This window comes from Ornithorhynchus anatinus, chromosome 12 (assembly GCF_004115215.2).
Source record: "Ornithorhynchus anatinus isolate Pmale09 chromosome 12, mOrnAna1.pri.v4, whole genome shotgun sequence".
Classification (NCBI taxonomy): Eukaryota; Metazoa; Chordata; class Mammalia; order Monotremata; family Ornithorhynchidae; genus Ornithorhynchus; species Ornithorhynchus anatinus.
In genome coordinates this window covers 54772739-54796170 of record NC_041739.1, presented here as the reverse complement: position 1 = coordinate 54796170, position 23432 = coordinate 54772739, and the positions used below count along the sequence as shown (strand labels likewise).

Sequence of the window (23432 nt, the reverse complement as noted above, 5' to 3'; positions counted from 1 at the left end):
CCTTGTATCCCCCAGCGCTTAGTACAATGCCTTGCACACAGTAAGAGCTTAACAAATACCACCATTATTACAGTGCTTGGCCCACGTTAAGGGGTAACAAATACCATGAAAAAAACACCCCAAAACAACAAAAAAAAATTGGGAGAGGGTTGGGGGGAGAGCCGCAACATTACTTTCTAAGAACACTTGGACTTTGAGAGCTAAACAAGAAAATGCACTACTCTGCTGTGCTACTGCAGTTCTAGATTTCCTTTCATCGCCATTGGGACCACAAATTAACATTAAAAACCCTCAGAGAAACCACATTTCTTTTTCTGGATAATATCACCATCCACTTGTGGGGCCAAGATGTGTCCCACATTCAAACCTTCTTTAAAAGTCATTATTCACTTAGTGGTATTTATTGAGAGTTTAGGATATGCAGAGCGTTTGAAGGAGTACAACAAAACAGAGTTGGTAGACTTTCCCCACCCACAACGAGGTTACTTTTACAGATGTTTAAAACAATTGCTACATTCTATTTTTTAAAGTTTCAACTGACGGAGTACACAAGAAGAAAACACCTCTAATCACCACACCCAACTCACCACACCCAATTTACTATCAAAATCAAGACTGTTTATTTTCACGAGTACAGAAAGGTCATTCCTGAGTTTCTACTACAAAAAAAACCCTGGAGTTTTTTAGACAGAGTTTTTGAGAGACTGAAGAAATGAAGAAGGAAGAAATTCATTTAAAAACTGCAGCTAGCATGCAAACCTGAAGCAGCGTGGCTCAGTGGAAAGAGCACGGGCTTAGGAGTCAGAAGTCATGGGTTCTCATCCCGGATCCGCCACCTGTCAGCTGTGTGACTTTGAGCAAGTCACTTAACTTCTCGGTGCCTCAGTTACTTCATCTGTAAAATGGGGATTAAAACTGTGAGCCTCACGTGGGACAACCTGATTACCTTGTAATAATAATAATAATAATAAGATGGTATTTGTTAAGTGCTTACTATGCACTGTTCTAAGCGCTGGGGTAGATACAAGGTCATCAGGTTGTCCCACGTGGGGCTCACAGTTCTTAATCCCCATTTTACAGATGAGGAAGCTGAGGCACAGAGAAGTTAAGTGACTTGCCCAAAGTCACACAGCTAAGTGGCAGATCTGGGACCTGATCTACCCCAGTGCTTAGACCAGTGCTCTGCACATAGTAAGCGCTTAACAAATACCAACATTATTAAAATGGGGATTAAGAGTGTGAGCCTCCAACCTGATGACCCTGTATCTCCCCCTGCGCTTAGAACAGTGCTCTGCACATAGTAAGCACTTCACAAATACCAACATTATTGAAATGGGGATTAAGACTGAGCCTCCAACCTGATGACCCTGTATCTCCCCCTGCGCTTAGAACAGTGCTCTGCACATAGTAAGCGCTTAACAAATACCAACATTATTAAAATGGGGATTAAGACTGTGAGCCTCCAACCTGATGACCCTGTATCTCCCCCTGCGCTTAGAACAGTGCTCTGCACATAGTAAGCGTTTAACAAATATCAACATTATTAAAATGGGGATTAAGAGTGTGAGCCTCCAACCTGATGACCCTGTATCTCCCCCAGCGCTTAGAACAGTGCTCTGCACATAGTAAGTGTTTAACAAATACCAACATTATTAAAATGGGGATTAAGAGTGTGAGCCTCCAACCTGATGACCCTGTATCTCCCCCAGCGCTTAGAACAGTGCTCTGCACATAGTAAGCGCTTCACAAATACCAACAGTATTAGTATTTTAGAGATGGGGCAACTGAGGCACGGAAAGGGGACTTGTGCCTAAGGCCCCATAGCAGATGGGGGGGATTAGAACCCAGGCCCTGGCGACAGCCGAAGTCCGCGCTGCCTCCGCCAGGCGGCGCTGTGGCTCAACAGCGCCGTGCGCCTGCGCCGTCCCGGCGGGGCTCTGGAAGGGAGGTGGACTGTACCAAAAGTACGCTGCGGGGGGGGAGCACTTGGGGTCAACTGTAATGGCGGGAGCGGCCAGAGAGGGCGCTCTTGCGCTCCCTTCGCCCCTTTCCCGCCCCCCCCGCTTCTCCTAGTGGTCCAGGCCGCTGCTGCTGCTGCTGCTGCTGCTGCTGCTGCTGCTGCAGCTGCTGCTGCTGCTGGCGAGCGGCTGGTCCCCTCCACTCGCCCACTCGCCCTCCCCAGCCCCCATCGGCCATGTAGCCCCGATGCCTCTCCGGACGGCCGACAGCCGACGCCGAGCCGCAGGCTGACTGCAGCAAGTTGGACCAGGGGGCCGGAGGCACGTAGGGGTCGCGGGAGCCGGGGAAAGGACCGGCCGGAGCTAAGGGGGGCCCAGCAGGACCAGCCAGATGGGGCAAGTTTCGGCCTCGGAGCCGGGGGGTCTGTAGGGACTAATGGACGGCAGCCTTTGGGCTTTTTAAACTTCACCATGGCTGCCCAGTCAAGGTAAGTCCAGGCAACTTCTTTCCTCCCCCTGGGGCTTGGGGGATGATAGAGATGGGAGGGGATCCCCTTTTATCCCGGCCCTCTCCCTCTCTTCCATGTTGGGCAGGGAGGGAGGAAAGTGTGGCATCTTAGGATCCCTGGACGAAATTCCCGCATATCTGGAAGGCAGATTCCCTCTTGGAGCCTCAAGTCCGATGGACTCTGCCCTGGGAAGGGGACGGGAGTGACCCCCAAGGGGGGCAAATAAAAGTTGCCCTCAACTCAGATCCCTCCCCACCTCCCCCCAGAAAGGTGGCCCAGGTTGGTGCATCGCCCCTCTTTCCTCCAACCCCAGTCGGGAGCCCCAGGAGAGAGGGGATTTTGCAGGTATTGCTGGGGTGGGAATTTTAAGCCCCCCACCCAAAAGTGCGATTTGGGGGGTAGGGAAAGGGGACCGCCCGCCTGTGCGGCAGAGCTTGGGAAAAGCACGGGGGGTTCGGGAGAGGGGAGAAAGAGAGAGTAATTAGCTGCAGTTGCTGTCAAGGGATTGCCATTACAAGAAGCTTCAGCCTTCCCTTCCCGTGGTTTAGTTTCTGTTTTAGTTTTGGGGGGGGGTTGCATTTTTTTTTTTTTTTTTACAAGGGAGGTAGTTTGAGGGGTTTGTGGTTTTTACCATGATAAGAACCGAAAAGTAGAAACTAGTAGGAGATTCAGATGGTTCTGTGCATGGGTTGAAGGGGAGTATGCGTTGTTGGTTTGGGTTTTTTTTTTTTTGCTCCAATTGGTAACCGCAAAGGGCTTCGGTGGAAACTCAGCGTACTTCTTTCTGGCAGGCCTGGTTACCGAGCCAGGGTGACTAGAAGAAGTTAAAGTGTTCCCTACCGGTTTTACCCTGTACATCGTAAAAGAAAAAAAAAAGATACCCGAATTTGGTGCAGTGTTTTCGGGGAGAGAGGTGGGGGACTTGATCCTGGGGACTTCAGAAAGAGACAGGATGGAAGATGGGGGAAAGAACAGTTAAAAGGTTAGTGCAGCAACGAGTCAGTAGATGTTCTTCCCATAGCTGAACATAATTTTCTTGTAGGGCATGACATGTGGAGCAAAAGCCAGTTAAACCTGGCGTTTTTGAGGGAAAAGGTGTGTATGGCTTGTAATTTCTTCCCTAGAAGGTTTTGAAGGGCTGCATCTCCATCGCCACATTTCCCCGAGCAGAGGATCCTGCCTAAACCTCGGCCCTGTAGCAGGCCTTAAAACTTGTCCTTGCAACCTGGAACTAAGCCACAGGGCTTTTAAATCACTGAGTTTGTGCTGCAGTTGTCTTGGTCCTTGGGAAGGTGGAGGAGTTGCGTGTCTGTCGGGACCAGGTTTGCCTATGAGATGACCTCCCGTCCTTCGCAACCGAACCAAACAAGGACGAGGGCTCAGGCCCATGGGAGACATTTTGTGGCCTTCTGCACTAAAGCCATGACTTACAGCTCAGGAGAACTTGTCTTCTAAACTGTAAGCTTGTCCTGGGCAGGGAACGTGTCTGTCAACTCTGCTAGATTGGACTCTCCCAAACAGTTAGTACAATGCCCAGATTGAATAAATATGATTGATTGCCAAGGCTCTGGTGGCCTCAGTCTAGATCCAATTCTGTTTCCTCCCCCCAGGTAGGGATTTGGTAGCAGCTTAGGAGGTTTGAACAGAAGTTGAGCCCAACTGAATGAAGATTTGGGACATTGGTTGCATACTGGACTTCCTGCGGTGCTGAGCTCTGTATTTGCCTGCTCCCTGAGTCCTTCATTCAGATTTCCTGGGTCTCATCCTTGGCTGCGATGGAAATAATGCCTCTGCCCAGAGTAGTTTTCTTTTAGTCAGTCACTGAGTCATTAGCTGAACTGTTGAGGAGTGGATTGGATTTCCTGGGGGGATGGTGAAGATGACAGAGGGATCCCAAACAGAATAGTTTGTAAAGTATCAATCAGGAGAAGGCCGTCTGAAGCTGCAAACCCTCAACCTGGCAGGGCAGCTCTGTGACCTTCTCCCTCACCCCCACAACCCCGGACTTTACCGAATGTGTAAATTCAAAAGGAGGGCTGTTTATGTCCAGTGTAATGGAGAGACTGTGCTTGGGAGAAAGGCTGGTGGAAGATTGAGTGGCATGATGGTTTTTCAGTTCCTGGGTTTATGTGAGAACTTGCTATCTAGGTCTGACAATTTGTGGTGTAAACTAAATTGATGTTAAAAGCCAATTACGCATTGCACAATACTGTGCAGTGCAAGGTTATGAACTGCTGTTTAACTTTGGAAAGGAAAAGGGCAACTGAATTGCCATCAAGATATAGTTGTATTTACTACACTTGGAATTTTTTTTCTTTCCTCTCAAGGTAGAAAATGAGGAATACTTGGTAAAGAAAGTATGAAGAGTCTTGGTTTGGGGTTAGGTTTTCATCTACCTAGGCTTATATCTTATTCACCTGAATGCCTGTCTATTACTTTAATAATTCAAGGTAAGGCACGCCGAGTGCTATTTGCAGCTATTACTTGCCAGCCACATATGAAATTTAACATGCGTTGCATGTTCCCTTCTTCGAACCCAAGCTGGGTTTCTATAGCAGAGGCACAAAGCATATGGAATGGTACTGCTGCGAAGAACACAGCAAAAAGGTCACTTGTAGTCAGGAGTCTGGAATCGTTTCAGATAATAGTTTGAGGTTTGAGAAGATATTCTAGGCAAACCAGCATGCTTGTCTAGAAATACTTTAGGTAACATCAAGATGAGAAAGCCCTCACTCATGTCCTTGGATTAATTAGGCAGGCTAGGAATAGTTCTGGATAGGCAAGAATCCTAGTATTTTGCTCATTGTCTGCTTTTTTGCCCTGAACTGGATCCGTCTTTTAGAGAATGTTCTTGCGAAATGCAGGGAAGTATAATGACTTCATCTTTCCCAATCCCAAAACAAGTATGTCCCCACTCTAAAGTGAGAATATAGTGCCCCTAAGTGTAACCCCTGGTATGTAAAAAAATTTTAATTTGTGTGTCTGTAATGTTTTTTTAATGGGGATTTCTTTTCTGGCTGTAATGCCATATAGACAGTTTTTTTATTGTGGGGGGGGTGTTAATTGCTCCATTCTTGGCTTGAATTTTCAGAGTTTTCATATTGAGGGGAATTTGGGGTCCCCAGAGGAAGTATAGGGAAGGAAAGCCCTCCCCTCTTCCTCCACCGTTTTATAAAGAAAACATTTTTCAGGTTTAAATGTCAGGAGCTGGAAGTGATGAACTATACTAATTTTCTTTGCTTTCTCTCAGAATTTAGTTGTAGTTAATACTATTCCATGGCCCTTCACAATGATATACACCAAAAGAAGCTGAGCTAAGTATTCCCTGATTGTCATTAAAGACATAATATGTACAGATCTTGTTAACTGGAGGAAGAGCATTTTCCTCAAACCAAAAGTATTCTTTGCAACAGGGCACAGAAGAAGAAGGCCGTTTTTATTGTTGTTTGGATTAGTGTTTAAGGGTGTTTAAAAAGCAGAGAGGCTGTTGGTGACCCAGCTTTGATTGAGTATGAAGAAAAATAATGGTAAGTGCTTGCAATGGTAAAATAATGAAGCTGCTATTGAGGAATAGAACTACCTCCATGTATTTATATGGTCATTTTATTCCTGGGTTTTTACACCTCATTATCTCAGTCTATTCTAAGGTATCACTGCCCCCATTTTACAGGTGGGGAAACTGAGCAGCAAGGAGATTTTTTTTTTTTTAATTCAAGCCACTTGTCCAGACTCACTCTGAGTGAATATTGAGCCTCGTGGGTCTAGAATCCAAGTCTCTGTCTGCTATGCTCATTGCCTTCTTTCCTTCATTGCACTCTTCTCTCCTCCTGGCTTTTCACCAATCTCACACAATATGGGGAAAGTCCTTTTTTTTAAAAAAAGAAAAAGAAAAAGAAAAATCAGATTCCATATCCATGGTGGTTGTGCCAGAGTTGTACCAATGGGCTAAACGGGGAGGGGCGACTTGTACTGTCCAAGCTTTTTAATAACTGGTGCAGCAATGTTAAGAGGGAAGAAATGCTATGAAAAGCCCATGTTTGATTGAAATGACTGGATTGAAAAGGGCTGTCCAGGGTATCAAGTGTTGACAGGAGGGTCCCTGGTGAGTCTGGGGCCTGCCCTGGCCCTGTGCTCTTGGGGCTGTCCAGCCTGAGCTACTTCAGCTTGCTGTGAGGAATGACCATACATGGTAAGCAATTTGCTAATATAGAAATTCTATCAATCCACATGCTATTATTAGTGCATCCACCCCTTATTTTCACAGCCGGATTTGGTCCTCTGTTCTGCACTTAATCGGTTCCTCAAAGTGGCAAAAGATTTTGGGGTGGTGGGTGTCTTAGGCCCTCAGGCTTTACGGTTTGGTCCCGCTGTTTGAAGTTTTCACAAAAGATGAAGCATCAGAAATAGTGCTCTCACCACACACTTCCCAAGAAAGATCTCTTTCAGAGGAGATGGAGCCAAGAAGGCAGTGCCCAGTGCTCTGGCTGATGTTTTTCTTTATGCACAGACTGTGAAGTGCATCACTTTTGTTTTTTTAAGTTTTTGCATTTTAAAAAGTTCTCTTCAGCTTGTTTCTGGGTTTAGAAAGGCAAAAGCAGTGAGCTCTTACCTCGCAACCTTCTCAAGGTGAGAAATGTGAAATTTATATTGGGGACATGACATGACAGTCCTCTTGGGGTGAAGGACAGCTAGTTTTGCTGCTCAGATACACTTAATTACTAAACCCTTTTTTTAGCTCTCAAGTGAAAAGGGAGATTGAGAGGAAAAGTTGAGGAATCATTTCCAGCCAATTCTTAGTTCCTGCTCTCCTTGTTCAAGGGTAGATATGATCAGAACCAGTTCAAGAGGCATACCCTATTGGAATTTGGAATTGGGAGGCTCCCTCAAGTACAAAGGTTTAGGCATAGAGCATGATGTTTTTAAATCAGGGATTTTAAAAGCCAGACCCTCTAGTAAAAAGAGAGAAGCAGCCTGGCCTCGTGGCAAGAGTACAGACTTGGGATTCAGAGTTTCTGAGTTCTAATTCCTGTTTCACTACTTGTCTTCTGTGTGACCTTGGGCAAGTTACTTCACTTCTGTGCCTCAGTTCCTTCATCTGAAATGGAGATTAAGACTGAGCCCTATATGGGACAGGGACTGTGCCCAACCTGATTACCTTGTATCTGCCCCACTGTTTAGTACAGTGCCTGGCAGTGTAAACTGTAAACTTCTCTAGGCTGTAATCTCCTTGGGGGCCAGAAACATGTCTATCAACTGTTATATTGTACTCTCCCGAGCGCTTAATACAGTACTGCATTCAATAAAAATGCAATAAATATGATTGGTTGGCACATTATAAGCCCTTAACAAATACCATTTAAAAAAATAGTTTTGAAAAACTCAGGAAGTGATTCTTTTGCGATGTTTATTCCTGTTTTGCAAGGGTTTTCATTAGTGAGCGAGTAAGCAGTAAGCTATTCAATTGGGGTTCCTGCTAGGAGACCTAGGTCTCGCAAACGCCACATTCTGAGCCCCAGGGATGGGGGCGGTTTAGCCAAACCCCCCAGGGTTGAGGGCATTTGGCTGCTGAGGTGGAAAGTGGTGGTCAATTCCTTGCCCTTTGTGGTTCCTCAGTTCACTCTGGCGTCAAACTGTCAAGCAGATAACCGACCAGCGAGTCTCAGGGAATGGCTCCAGAGGCTAATTGAACCCGCTTTCTCTTCCTTGTAGATCAGGCCTAGGGAATTTTTATCCCTCATTTGGCTTTTCCCCCCCCTTAATCGCTCAACAATCAGATAAATATGAACGAGATGACAGAGAGCTAGGACATTTGAGGTTCTGACAGTCTGAATTTGGGATTGGCTTCTGAGGTGCTGCTCTTTTGTCTCTAAGCTTAATCCGCTCAGACGCCTAGATCGTCGTGTAGGGGCAGAGCAGCAGTTGTGGCGAGCGGGTCTGTCTGCGGGTGAGCGACTGGCCTGCAATGCCTGCACTCAGGCAGGCCGCCTGATTGCGGAGAGCTACCAGAATCCTGTTGTTGTCAGCAGTCCCACAACTAAACCACTGGCAGGTTTTTTTCCACTGTCATTTTCTTTGCTTTTCGTCTGACCAACTCACTTCTGGAGAAGTGAGAAGCAGCCTGAGAAGCACAGGCAGGGGAGACAGAACGACCTGAGTTCTGATGCCGGCTCTGTGCTTGTCTGCTGTGTGACCTTGGGCAAGTCACTGTTCTTTTCTGAGCCTCAATTCCCTCATCTGCAAAATGGGGGTTGAGACCCTGAGCCTCATGTAGGACTGGGTCCAACCTGATTGACTTATTTCTACCCCAGTACTAAGTATAGTGCCTGGCACATAGTAAGTGATTAACAAGTTCCATAAAACCCAAACAAAACACTTGTTTCCAGACTTTTAAAAATAACATCTGTTTTGAGACGGGGAACGGTAAAGGGGTGTTTCCACTGACTACTGCCTTCACTTCTACCCACCCCAAATGATTCTGGCTTTATCTCTTTGGAAATATCTCCAGCCAATTTTGCCAAAACCAAATTTCCACCTGGAGGACTGGTTTCTAGGGTCCGTCGAAGCCATCAAGGTAGTTGTTGAGTGTGCTTTTCAGGGGTCGACGGAGCAGTGAGTCGGGAAGGCATTTCTTCTGTCTTCTTAAGTCAAGGAACTGTGGCTAGCCGCAGTAAGATTCTTGGTAACGGGAATGCCGCTCAACCAACCTTGTTTTCCTTTGGCGTGTTAGTAGGCATAAGCTGGCTCTTGTGACTCACAGGCGGAAGCCTTAACTTTGTTCCCCAACACAAAAGACTGACTCACAGATGATGTGTTGCCATTTTTAGGTGTTTGGATGATGAGCTTGGATCTTGGTTAAGAAACATCACTTCGTTGTCCTTTACCTCCCTCTGGGGTTCCTTGCTCATCTTTCCCCCTCCCATTCTCCTGTGACCCCCTCCGCCCCCACCTCCAAATTAAGGAGCAGTGGCTGGGGTAGGGTGCCATGCACTCAGTGAACATTTAAGACGATTAACTTGATGGCGAATGTTCTGTTAAAACAATTCATTATGTCTTGACCTCTGTCAAGAGTACAGCCTGAACATTCAGGTACCAGGCAGATATTACCTTTCACTCCTTCTGCGGCACTTAGAATAAAAAAGGCAGAGTTTTCTCCGGGAGAGCGGCCTGGTAGCTTTGCAGTAAATGGTGCCCAAGGACAAAAGTACAATGGAACCATTTTGGAACCAGCGTGGTGGTGGTGGTGGTTTGTTTTTTTTTAAATGGTGTTTTAAGTGCTTATTATGTGCCAGGCACTGTACTAAGAGCTGGGGTAGATACAAGATAATCAGGTTGGACACAGTCTTGTCCCATTTGGGTCTTAGTTCCCATTTTACAGATGAAGTAACTGAGGCCCAGAGACGTCAAGTGACTTGTCCAAGGTCACACAGCATACGATAATAATGAACAATTATGGTATTTGTTAAGCGTTTACTATGTGCCAAGTACTGTTCTAAGCACTGGGGGGTAGATAAAGAGTAATCAGGCTGTCCCACGTGGGGCTCCCAGCATTAATCCCCATTTCACAGATGAGATAACTGAGGCACAAAGAAGTTAAATGGCTTGCCCAAGGTCACACAGCAGACAAGTAGCAGAGCTGGGCTTAGAACCCACGTCCTCTGACTCCCAAGGCCATACTCTTGCCACAAAGCCACATCTTTCTCCAAGTGGCAGAGCTAGGATTAGAACCCTGGTCTTCTATCAGTCAATCAATTGTATTAATTTTGGGCTTACTGTCTGCAAAGCACTCTACTGAGCGCCTAGGAGAGTACAATATAGCAATATGACACCTTCCCTGCCCACAGTAACCTTACAGTCTAAAGGGAAAGACAGACATTAGTATAAATAAATTACAGATATGTACATAAGTGCTGTGGGGCTGGGATGGGGGAATGAATAAAGGGAGCAAATCAGGGAGACACAGAAGGGAGTGGAAGAAAAGGAATAGAGGTCTAACCAGGAAAGGTCTCTTGGAGGAGATGTGCCTTCAGTAAGGCTTTAAAAGGTGGGAGGGTCATTGTCAGATGTGAAGAGGGAGGGTGATCCAGGCCAGAGGCAGGACCTGGGCAAGATAGATGAGATGGAGGTACAGTGAGGGGTTAGCATCAGAGGAGCGAAGTGTGCGGGGTGGGTTGTAGTAAGAGTGCGGCGAGGTAGGAAGGGGCAAGGTGATCGAGCGCTTGTAAGGTAAAGACTCCCAGGCCATGCTAGGCCATGCAGTTTGGTGACTGTATCCTCCCCCCAAATAGGAGGCAATGTGGCACAAAAACACAGGACAGGGAGCCAAGAGACCTGGGTTGTAGACCTTGCTATGTGACCTTGGACATGCCTCTGTCCTAAGCGTCCTCTAAGTGGGGATAAGATAGATGGTTGGCCCTGGGTGGGACAGGCTGATCTGATAAGCTTGGATCTACCCTACCCCCGACCCGTCCCAGCCCTTACCACATAGTCATTTGGGCATTTATTAAGTGTTTATTGCATGTCCATACTCTGGAGGGCTTTGGTGGCAGGGCTAGTGTCATTAAAAGAGAGCTTTCTACCTTGGAGGATCGAAAGTGCTCTTTTGGCAATAATATTAATAATTATGGGATTTGTTAAGCGCTTACTATGAGCCAGGCACTGCACTAAGCTCTGGGGTGGATCCAAGCAAATCGGGTTGGGCACAGTCCCTGTGTCCCACATGGGGCTCTCGGTCTCAATCCCCATTTTACAGATGAAGTAACTGAGGCACAGAGAAGTGAAGCGATTTGCCCAAGGTCACACTGCAGGTGGCACCTCTCAAAGAGATGCCGTTTCCTGTCCATGTCCTTGGCCTAAATTCCTGCTCCTCGTGGTGTTTACCAGTTGGCAGATGCCTTTCATCCCAGAGGAGGGATTTCCGTGACAGGATGCTGTTTCCTGGTCTCAGATGAGGAACCGACCAGTGCGTGGCCATTGTTTTGATTTATCGTTAAGGGCGATTAGCTGTTGATGAGAAGTAATAATGTTCCATTTCATCCTGAAGATTAATTCTGGGAAGAACATCTATGACTTGTAAGTGAGAGGTTCCATTTCTTGAAACAGAATTCAGGAAACGGACTCAAGTTGGGGGATGTTGCCGCTTTCTGATTCTTGGAGTTTTCTTAACTGGAAATTATCTGTATAGCTTGTCAGAAGCAGATCAGCTATCCCTAACATGAGTTTAGCGCTAGATCAAGTGTGTTATAATAATATTTGTGGCGTTTGTTAAGTGCTTACTGTATGCCAGGCACTCTACTAAGCTCTGAGTGGATATAAACAAACTGAGTTGGACACAGTTCCTGTCCCACATGAGGCTCACAGTCTTAATCCCCATTTTACACATGAGGTAACTGAGGCCCAGAGAAGCGAAGTGATTTACCCAAGGCCACCCAGCCAGCAAGTAGTGGAGCCAGGATTAGAACCCATGACCTTCTGACTCCCAGGCCTGGGCTCTCTCCATTTGCACCGTGCTCGTGCAGTGAGGCTTATATTTCAAGTAGCCCTAGGCCTGCAGGAATCATGGTCTCTCAAATCCTTTGAGTTCTGCATCTCTGAACTTCACTGCCCACTTCAGTCTGAGGCTTCTCTTTCTCCTATCTCCCTTCCCCACTTTGGGTGTCTCCTCATTCAATCTCCAAGCGCTTAGTACAATGCTCAGCACATAGTAAGCATTCAATAAATGTGAGCTCTTACTGTTTACAGAGCACTAAGCGTTTGGGAGAGTACAATACAACAATAAACAGACACATTCCCTGCCCACAACGAGCTTTGAAAACCACAAGCTCCTCGTGGGCAGGGATCGTGTCTACCAACTCTGTTGTACTTTGCCAAGCATGTCGTATGGTGCCCTGAAGTGCTCAATAAATGTCATTTATCAGTTGATTCCCCCCAGTTCGATACCCTGTGAATTTCATTTATCCTCACCGCCAGCCCAATTTCTTGTAAATCTGAATCGGTGCACATAGAGCCCCTGTAGACCAAGCGAGTCTTGTACGTTGTTTTCCACACTGTGTTTATTTTGTCTCTTTCCCTTGCCACCGCCAGGTTTAAGTTACTACACTGGAACACTCTGTAAATATATACTTGGTTTTGGCACAAGGGCAAAATTAGGTTATAACTTCCATTTAACATTGAAAACCAGTTTTCTTGTAAAAGAATATCTTCATCCGAGGAGTATGTACCACTTCTGTGTAAAACTGTGCCGTTGTAGAACGTGATGGCGAGAATGAACAGGTTTGCATCACCTGCTTACTCTGCAACTGGCTTTTAATGAAATGTTTTGGCTCCAGATTCAGCTTATTCTCTTCCTTGGAAATGAAAGCTTTCGCTTAGCAAAATGGAAATACCTGTGTCATGCTGTGACACAGCTGGACCGTTCTTTCTGTTTGGGCTAAGTAAATGTAACCTTTTTTAAAGTCAAACGTTTGCTGTAGGTAATTTTTTTTTCTTCTTGTGCCCACCACCTACTCTTTCACTGGAGAACAAGAGAAAGATCTATAGTTTTGGAGGGCGTGTAGTGAAAAATGACGCTTCTAACTGTGCTCATTACACCCGGTTTTGCCAGAATGCCTGCTTTTAATACCCGTTTTGCCTAGTAAGGTTATCGAGGAATCAGAGACATGTTTTTCCTACACTGTGATGTCGGAAGAGAGAGTTTTGTACCTTCCCACAGTGTCAGTTGAGACACAAGAATTAGAGGCAAGTTTTCTTGACTCGTGGGAAACAAGGCTGTGCTTGAGGAGAATTAAGTGTACTAAACCGTGTAAAGGCTTGCTGTTGTAGTAACGGGTTCTGGGTCATCTCCCTAATTCTGGTGACATCTTCCATGGTTTTTGAGGGCTTTGGTAATCACGTGCATAATTCTCCTTTAAGTGGCTTTCTTTTAAAGACAGGTTTTCTGAGAGTCTAGGAGCTAGGAAAGCAATCCAGACAATCCCAGCCTAGATTTAAGAGTATTATTTCCGTAAGGGGTGGTCGCCAATTTAATTCAAATTTATGTGGTCTCCTGACTCTGTCTCAGGCCTAGCCTCAGTTAAACCCAAGGAGACTGGGGAAGCTAAGTTAAATTTCTGGGATTTGGGGAGGAGAATTGATTTATGGCCAATCAGGCAATCAATCAGTGGTATTTATTGAGAAGCAGTACAGAGTACTGGATAGAGCCTAGGAGTCAGAAGGTCATGAGTTCTAATTCCAGCCCCCCCATTTGTCTGCTGAGTGACTTTGGGCAAGTCACTTCACTTCTGGACCTCAGTTACCTCATCTGTCAAATGGGGATTGAGACTGTGAACCCCACATGGGAAAGGGACTGTGTCCAACCTGATTTGCTTGTATTCACCCTCCTGGGCTTAGAACATGCCAGGCACATAGTAAGTGCTTAACAAATACTATTATCATTATTATTATTACTATTATTATTTATTGAGCACTTGTGCTTAGGGCTCTGTATGAAGAAGGGCTCAGGAAAGTGCAGTGCAACAGACTTGGTAAGACACGTTCCCTGCCTACCAAGAGCTTGCAGGCTAGACTGTCTGTCTAGAGGTCAAAGATTCTCTCATTTAGTAAAAGGAAAAAAAGATATGCTGTGCTCTGAGTTTTAGTCACTCATTGCCTCAGCTTCTTGTCTGGAATGCTCACACTCCTGTGGCCAAAGGGATATTGAAAATCATTAGCTTGTGCCTTTATGATATTTTGATTAATTTAGGAAAAATGAAAGACTTGTTTTCCTTCTGGCTAGGAATCAAAATGCACATGACTGGAATGGAGCGCTTGGAGTTTTTAGAACACCACTGATCCTCATCTAGGAATGGTGACATCCACTGTCCCAGGGATTTGGGGTTCCATGGAGTTTGGGTGCAAGACTTTTCTGAGAAACTTTTATGGTCTGTAGAATGCCAGTCAAAGGTTTCCCTACCTTCCTTTCTTAAAGGCTAGAGAAGCGGTGTATTGGTGGAAATGTGTGAAAAGGGGAAAATTCACATCTAAAGGCTTTTTAATATCTACTTTTAAACTAATTGTCCTCCTCCTTTGTAGGTTTTCAGAGGCCTCAATAATGGGGGCACAGGTGCTTGACAGCAGGCAGAGTCTAGCAATTTGAAATTCAAAGCTATAGGTAAATGCTAATTGTTTTATAACAATGGCCAACTCACAAAAGGTAAGGGTGATTTAAAAAAAAAAACCTCTTAATGGTACATCTGGCTCTCCTGGATGGATCGTGAAAGATCACCTTAGAGCACAGGGGTTGCGTTGATGCCCAACTTTACATGAAGGAAAGTGTTGACTGTGGAATTCACCGCATCCACTGTGCGCCTAAGCCATTTTTTCCATCGCACTATCCTGCTCTTTCCAAACAGGTCCACATTGTCGGAAACTGTTCCCCTAACAGTGTTCTAGCCCAGACTATACGCATTACGGCAGAACCAAGTGTCTTGGTCTTCCTTTCCTGCAGGAGCTTCAAACCCCAAATTCTTTGTGGGAGGACAGATGTCTAGCCTTCATTAGGCTAGTGGACTGTAAGCTCATTGTGGGCAGGGGATGTCTTCCAATTCTGTGGCATTGTCCTCTCCCAAGAGCTTAGTATGGTGCTTGACACATAGGAAATGCTCAATAAATACCATGGATTGATTGTTTGCTTGACTGATAGGGCCAGAATGTCAGAACACAGACTGGATTAAGGGGACATTCCTTTCCGGGATCCCCCTCTCTTGGGGGTTATTTGTTAAGGTTAAGCTTTCCCCTTGCCACCGAGAAGTAAAGTGTAGCAACCGAATCCTAGGGAGGAAATGGTGATTATTCTTTAGCGGCCTAAATAATTGATGCTCCAAGTCACTGTTTCATTACATTTTGAACTGGCATTTCATCTTGCCCATTTGGCTAAATGGCCCCCTGACCGATTCACCTCTTTGAACTGTGAATTGAGAATTTTAGAAATGTGCTACTTTGATTAAAAGAGCTTACCCTGTGATGCTTACCCGATCCTGTGATGCATTCATAATGACCATATAAGCTGAAAGGGTTTCACTTTTGTTTTTCGTAATGGTATTTTACAGATAACACTTGCCTCCTGTTGACCTTGGGCAAGTCACTAAACTTCTCAGTGGACAGTTCCTCCTATGTAAAATGGGGATTCGATACCTTTTTGCTTTCCTTCTTGCACTGTGAGTCCCGTGTGGGGCAGGGACTCTGTCCAGCTGAAATATCATTTATTGACCCCAGGGCCTCCTGTACAGTGTGTGTACTTAGTAAGTGCTTAACGAATACCACTATTATTATGATTATTATCATTGTTGTTATTATGTTAGACACAGTCCCTGTCCCATATGGGGCTCACAGTCTCATGTGAGGGGGCACAGGTATTGAAGCCCCATTTTACAGGTAAAGGAACTGAGACCTAGAGAAGTTAAATGACTTGCCCAAGATCACATCACAGGCAAATGGCATCAACAGGATCAGAGTCCAGGTCTTCTGACTTCTAGGCCCTTGCTCCCTCCTCTTGGCCAAACTGCTTCTCAGTTTGGGCCAAAGGGGCTAAAACTAAGTGCCAAAGCTGTGCCATAGTTCCATAGGCCAGCAGGCAATTGCCCAGGTAGCCACCTCGGTAGCTGCTGTGGTCTCTGCAGCCCACCTGAGCCAGAGGGTTATTCAGAATTCCCCCAAGCCTAACCTTGTGTGGTTCTTCAGTCAGAGACATTCACCACTAATATCATGGTCACAGCAGGCATTCCCCTACTCCTAGCCGCTGCTCATCCCCTCCAACGTGGTCAGGGAAGAGAGAGGCTTGACAGTTCGGTTAAGAAGGAGATGGAGAGATTAAGAGAAGGCCCTAGAGAGGGCAGATGGATGGAAAATAGATTCCATGAAGGAAGGTGGGAAGACAGGCAATTATTTAGTGTGAAGGACGTCAGGGTGATCTGAAGAACTGTTTTTTTGAGTACCGTAGGTTCTGTCAGAACGCTTGCTTTCACTCTGCATTTTGGCTAGAACAGAGAGCAGATTTAGGGACCGTTCTTTTGACAGCCTATGTCTCTGGATACCGTGGTGTCGGAAGAAACAGTTGTGTGCATGTGTGAGTGCTACATCTGGAATTTTTCTTGGAGTCCTGCAAGAAGGCAGCCCTTGTATTAGAAAAGAACAGGTTGGTTTGTTGATTTGGTTATGTACATTTCTATGAATTATTTCTATGAAGGTCCATCTCCCCTTCTAGACCGTAAGCTCCTTGTGAGCGGGGAATGTGTCTACCAACTTGTTGTGGCCTAATGGAAAGCAGTGTGGCTTAGTGGAAGGAACAGGGGCCTGGGAGTCAGGGGTCCTGGGTTCTAATCCCGGTTCTGTCACGTATCCGCTCTGTGACCTTTGGCAAGTCATTTCATTTCTCTGTGCTTCAGTTACCTCATCTGCAAAATGGGAATTCAGATTGCGAGTCCCATGTGGGCTATGGACTGCGTCCAATCTGATTAGCTTGTACCTACACCAGTGCTAAATACAGTGTCTGGCTCATCTTAAGAGCTTGTCCACTAATTTTGTTGTACTGTACTCTCCAAAGCGCTTTCTGCACGTAGTAACTGCTTAACAAATACCATTGGTTGACTAACAAATACCATTAAAAAAACTCCAAAAAGCTCTTTCGTAGATTACCCTCCCAAGCACTTAGTCCAGTGCTCTACACACAGTAAGTGCTCAGTAAATACCACTTATTGGTCAATTGGTTTAAAAACTGGGCAAGTGAAGAGTAGGATGCCCATCCCTTTGGCCTGTATTTTGTGGGGTTATTGGGGTGAGATGCAGGAAAGCCACACTGACCATAAGAGAAACCCTGCCCATGTTGGAGAGAAAGGACAGAAGGCCTTCTGTCCTGTAGTTAGGGGATGCCTTGCCTGAGGTCAGGGGGCTGGGCTGATTGACTTTTTGAGACCCCGCTGTGCTATTGGAACTTAGGAGTCCTGGAGATATGTGTGTCTCTTTTGAAAAGAAAGGAGGGGGATGGGCTAGCTGGGTTTGTGGTCTTGGGAATTTTCCGTGTCTTGCCCTCTTATTCTAGCTCTGGGATTCTTCAGCTATTTTTAACCCACTGTATTTGACTTTGCGACTACCAGAATGGTGAATTTCTACCCAGTTCCCTGATTTTTATTATATTCTATCTTTTTGCTGTTGTAATCTCATCCTGTAATTCTAATATCTTTAAACTCAGAGTAGGATCAGTGTGTTTGTGGGGTTTAGTTTTGGGGTGTGGATGGAATGAAATTGAAGAGTGAGGTCTTTTATGGCGTTTGTGAAGCGCTTACTGTGTGTCAGGCTTACTGTGTGTCTAAGCGCTGGGGTAGATACAAGCTAATCAGGTTGGACACAGTCCATGTCCCATATGGGGCTTAGAAGTCTTAATCTCTATTTTACAGATGAGGTAGCTGAGACATGAACTGAAGTGACTGGACCAAGGTCACCCAGCTGGCAAGTGGTGAAGCTGGGATTGGAACCCAGGTCCTGCTGACTCCCAGGCCTGTGAGGGCTGGAAGCTTAGAGCTAAAGGGACTCTAGAACATTGGCAGCCCTGGGGCTTAGGACTGCTGCTTCCTCCTCTGTCAGTCCATCATTGATATTTATTGAGTGCTTACTCTGTGCAGAATGCTAAATGCTTGGGGTCATTTATCTTCATGTCTGTCTCCCCCTTTAGCCTGAAAGCTCCTTGTGGGCAGGGCCTATGTCTACCAAACCTGTTGTAATGTACTCTCCCAAGCACTTAGTACAGTGCATACGGTAAGTGCTCCATAAATGCCAGTGATTGATACAGTACAGTTGGTAGACACGATTCCTGCTCTCAGAGAGCTTGCAGCCTGATAGAAGGTAATAATAATAATAATGGTACTTAAGTGCTTACTATGTGCCGGGCACTGTTCTAAGCACTGGGGTAGATATAAGTTAATCAGGTTGGACACAGTCCATGTCCCACATGGGGCTCACACTCTTAATCCCCATTTTCCAGATGAGTTAGCTGAGGCCCAGAGAAGTGAAGGGACTTGCCTAAGGTCACCCAGCAGACGTGTGGCAGAGCTGGAATTCAAACCCAGATCTTCTGACTCTCAGGCTCGTGCTCTATCCACTAAGGCACAGTGCTCCCTAGGTGCTCAGTTGTTTCTTCCACAGATATTCCTAGCAAAGCCATTAACATGATCTGAAGACTGCAAGAGATCAATAATGTTTGACGTAGGAAATTCCTATCCAAGTCTGGGCAGGTTGATGACGTACAGACATTGTGCTGCCAGTTTGGAAAATGGTGGCCAGTAACTCTCCATTTCTAGGAAACTTCCCATGTGAGAGTGCAGGGCTCAGCTGCCGTGGATAATGGCCCCGAATGAGATGTGGTATTTTCATTTTTTTTTTTTTGATGAGAAGTGACCTGTCACTTTTAATAAAAAAATGCTTCAAAAGCAGAGCTGTAGAAGTCCCCTTGACGGATGCAGTTTTGAATTTTGTGTTTCATTAGCATGTCACTTTGTTGATAGAGTGTATCAATTGCGCCACGGTCATAAATTGTTTGAGGTAGCAGTTAAGGATCCCAGGCCTCTGCACATTTAGCTGAAAATGACTTTTAAAAAAAGTGAAAATATTCCTGGGGGAAAGTCAGTTCAAGGTACTGACGTGAAAGCCTGCAGGCACCGACTGGAGCCGTTTCTCCTGCTATTTTTAATAGCTCCCTCCACATTCATTTGGAGGAGCTTCGAATGGAGGGGTGGAGAGCAGTTGCTCTGTGTAAAAATAGAATTGGGGTCACTGTGTCCCCTGGTCCAGCCTGGCGTACAAAGGAGCGAGCTAGGAGAGGACTAACGTACGGTGGAGCACGTCCACACCGGGGATCCAAATAGAGCACACAGGCTTCCTCTCATGCTTTGAGGAGTCTGGTTCTTTGTGCTATTTGGTAAGTGCTTTCTTAGTGGCAAGCACAGAACTAAGGAGTGGGGTAGAGACAGTGCAATCGGATGGGACGTGGTCGCTTGTCCCACATGGAGCTCAGATTGTAAGAGGGAGGGTCATTGGGTAATTTCATCCCCATTTTGCAGGTGAGGAAAATGGAGGCCCAGAGAAGGCAATTGACTTCTCCAAGGTCACACAGCAGGCAAAAGGTGGAGCTGGGCTTAGGACTCAGGTTGCAACCCCTCAGGCCTGTACTCTTCCCCCTCTAGACTGTAAGCTCATTGTGGGCAGGGAGCATGTCTGTTATATTGTGATGTGTACTCTCCAAAGCGCTTAGTACAGTGCTCTGCCAATGGTAAGCGCACAATAAATATGAGTGACTGACAGACTGACTCATTCCACCCAGCAACCCTGCTTCTCTAGGCACACAAGCTTCTTGGCATACACCGAGAAGAGAATTTGGGCCGATGGTAGTGGCAATTTCTGTTGTTCAGAATAGTGCCAGCCACCCCTCTTCTCGTGGGGTTCCCGGGTGAGGTGCAACCCACAGCGGGAGTCTTCCTATAAGCAGAGTTGCAGGAGTTGCAGGAGCAGGTAGGAAGGAAGGTAGGATGACCTCCCTCCCCACAAACCAACGTGGTTTTGCCACTTGACTGCACTGCTGGGAGCCCAGCAAGAAGTGAAACTCCAGCGGCCGGGGACAGTCTAAAGCAGCCATCAGGGTCTCCGGGGCTGCGGCCCCTCTCCCCGTCCCTCCTCCCCGGTCTGCCCCCCAGAGCCGCAGCGGGCTGCTGAGGGGTGTGGACCCGTTTGACGGAGAGGCTCGTGATATGTGCGTGGGTGGGTGTCTGACAAGCAGGTGGCCTGCTCCCTAACCCCAAGCCACGCGTGGGCGATTCTGCTAGTAGCCATAATGCCCAAAGGGAGTGGTGTCGTTCCTTAAAACCAGTCAATCAGCGGCATTTCTAGAGCACTTACTAATAATAATGTTGGTATTTGTTAAGCGCTTACTATGTGCCGAGCACTGTTCTAAGCGCTGGGGTAGACATAGGGGAATCAGGTTGTCCCATGTGGGGCTCACAGTCTTAATCCCCATTTTACAGATGAGGGATCTGAGGCACAGAGAAATTAAGTGACTTGCCCACAGTCACACAGCTGACAAGCTGACAGCTGACAAGCTTACTATGCGCAGAGCACTGTACCAAGCACTTGAAGCAAAATAGCAAAGCCCAGTGGAATCCTCCTGGGTTGTGTTTTAAAAATGATCCAAGCTCACGAAGCGATTATCACCCTCCTGCAAGCTCATTAGAACTCCTCGAAGCCCGCCTGAAAGCAGGTGTTCAAATGTTGTGCCAAGTCAAATCGCGTTCACTGGCGTGTGGGCCTTTATGTGGTCTGCTCCTTTGCAGATGTTCAGAATTTCCAAGGGGTGGGAGTGGGGGTTAGGGAGTTGGGTTCTAAACCTTGGCATTGCAGTTCTGGCTCATCTTTTTTCCTGCTGGAATGCAAGCTGTAGTCTCCTTTTTGTAATATGATCTTATTAAAGCACACTGAGGGGGGCTAGAAAAATCAGCTTAGCTGTCATAAATCTGAGATGCGAGAAATGGCTCTTAATTATTTCCCCTCTAGAAATTCAAACAGGGGAATCCCTACTCTCTTGAATCTGAGCATTAAGAATAAAAGGCAAGATCAAAAGTACAGGATGTCTTCTGGGGAAAATTTATGTTTGCCTTTTAACAACTGCTCTTTCCCGTGCTGGCTTCTTTGTGATTATAGGTACAGTACACTGATGGGTTTCAGGCTGTTTGGAGGTGGGTGGGCAGGTTGTCATGGGCAGGAAGTGGAGGGAGGAAGTGGGGAGATGGGATCAGGGGTTGGGGGGGAACCTACTAAAGTGCTTGGGGAGGGAGGAAAATGTTGGTAGAAAGGTCTCTGAAAGAGATGGGGGATGTAATAATGGGCTTTTTAGAGCCGAACAGAGTAGAGAAGGGCCGCAGGGGAAGAGTATTTGAAGAGAATCACGTGCCGCGAGAAGCTGTTTTTCGAGCTTTGTGGGTGAGGACAGGAGGAAGTGAAAGACCAGCAGACCTTTGGCAGAAAATCGACTCGAGAAGCATTTGCTCATAAGGGGTGGCATTGTCCTCTCCGCTGAGAATCGGTCCATCTGTAGGGGCTCAGTGAATGAGTTCCCAGAGCCCCACAAAATCCCCAATGCACGTTGCGCTGAGTAGATCCCTCCTTCTTTTCCTCTGAGGTGCCTCGTCACCCCTATCTTTTTTTTATTGACCTATGGAAGACTTTTTCTCCCCCTTCTGCCCCCCCAATATTCCTCTCAAGCCATTGGTCAAGTGACTCTAAGAAGAGGCGTCTGACTCCTTAGAGAGGAGTTGAACATGCAACAAGGTCTAGTGCCACCCCCGAGTTTGTCAATTTTAAGTAGTTTATTTGTGCCCTCTAAGACTATGTAGCATTTATGGGGCCCTCTCAAAGTAGCAGCGGGAAGTGAGTGTGGCCTCGGGATTCTGGATCTTACCGAAGTAAAGCCCGGACATTCGGGCACTAGTTGAGTTTGGCTCATTGAGAACATGTCTCTCCATTGCTTTGCGGGGGATTGAGGGGCCTGGCATACGCACCAGAGGACAAGCTTACTTTCTTATGGGGACTGGTTGATCTGCGAAGGATCAACTTGAGAAATTTAAAATAATAATAAATATGGTATCCCTATTCCACATGGTGCTCAAAGTCTAAGTAGGAAGGGGAAAAGTTATTGAAATCTCATTTTATAGATGTGGAAACAGAGGCACACAGAAGTTAAGTGACTTGACCAAGGTTGCAGCAGGCAAGTGGTAGAGCCGGGATTAGAATCCAGGTCCTCTAACTCCCAGGTCAATGCTCATCAAGCCATACTGATTCCCAATATGTGATGGGAAGGGGAAAAGGAAAGGCTGAAGTATTGGCAGTGTTTCCCCCTTCTGCCTATTTGGTTTCTTTTCATGTCCATCTCCCCTGTTAGACTGTAACTCCTTGAGGGCCCGATTCAAGTCTACTGATTCTAAATCAAGTCTACTAATTCTACTACTAAGCACCTTCCCTAGTGCTTAGTACAGTGCAGTAGGTGTTCAGTAAATATGATTGATTAAATCAAAAAGGAAAAAGTTGTAGTCCTGAAAGTATTGTGGAGATCAATTCTAACTCTGGAACACAGTCTAGAGGGGGAGACAGACATGAATATAAATAAATTATGGATACAGTCGTAAGTGCTGTGGGGTTGAGGAGAGGGGTGGATATAGGGTGCAAATCCAAGTGCAAGGTTGACACACAATGGAGTGGGAGAAGAGGAAATAATAATTGTGGTATTTAAGCGCTTTACTATGTGCCAGTCACTGTACTAAGCACTGGGGTGAATGCAAGTAAATTGGGTTGGACACAGTCCCTGTCCCATATGGGGTTCACAATCTCAGTCCCCATTTGACAGATGAGGGAACTGAGGCCCAGAGAAGTGAAGTGACTTGCCCAAGGTCACGCAGGAGACAGGTGACTGAGCTGGGATTAGAACCCAAGACCTTCTGACTCCCAGGCCTGTGCTCTGTCCACTAGACCATGCTGCTGACCTCTTGGAGGAGATGTGCTTATAAGAAGGCTTTGAAGGTGGATTGCTAACCTAAAGGAGAGAGAAATGTTAGAGCTCCCAAACTAGGAGAGGCCTCTGACTGTGGTATAACATGCTAGATACAGGGGGCTAGTGGAGGGCTAGGTTCCAGGCAATGAAGGAATCTGAAAGGGAAGACGACCTATGCAGGAGCACTTAAGTGAAAGGCCCAGTAGTCGAGGTAGGAGATGACCAGCCTCCGGGTCCATGAGTGAGCTACGGAATGGCATCCCGCTTTAATGGGTGAGCGTCCCATGATTCAGTGTCAAAAGTATAGCCAGATTTTTTTTTCCAGGGGTAATATTTACAATCTCTAGTTTAGTGGGGAATGAGGTGGGCATGAGAATCTTTCTAAAATTGGTGCAAGGTGTATAGGTG

The 23432-nt window shown here is 46.3% G+C and overlaps 1 protein-coding gene across 6 annotated transcripts in view; it reads left to right on the top strand.

Annotated features, from left to right (window-relative positions):
- The window catches only part of AFF1 (AF4/FMR2 family member 1), a 164008-nt gene that overhangs the window by 25580 nt on the left and 114996 nt on the right, over positions 1–23432 (top strand). Inside the window, exon 1 of one of the 6 annotated variants that reach the window (XM_007660762.3) lies at positions 2146–2446. The exons of the other annotated variants lie outside the window; for them this stretch is intronic. Coding sequence (XP_007658952.2) covers positions 2430–2446 — 17 coding nt within the window. The 5' untranslated portion in view covers positions 2146–2429. Of the gene's footprint in view, positions 1–2145; positions 2447–23432 lie in introns of those variants that run through there. 6 annotated transcript variants of the gene reach the window in all.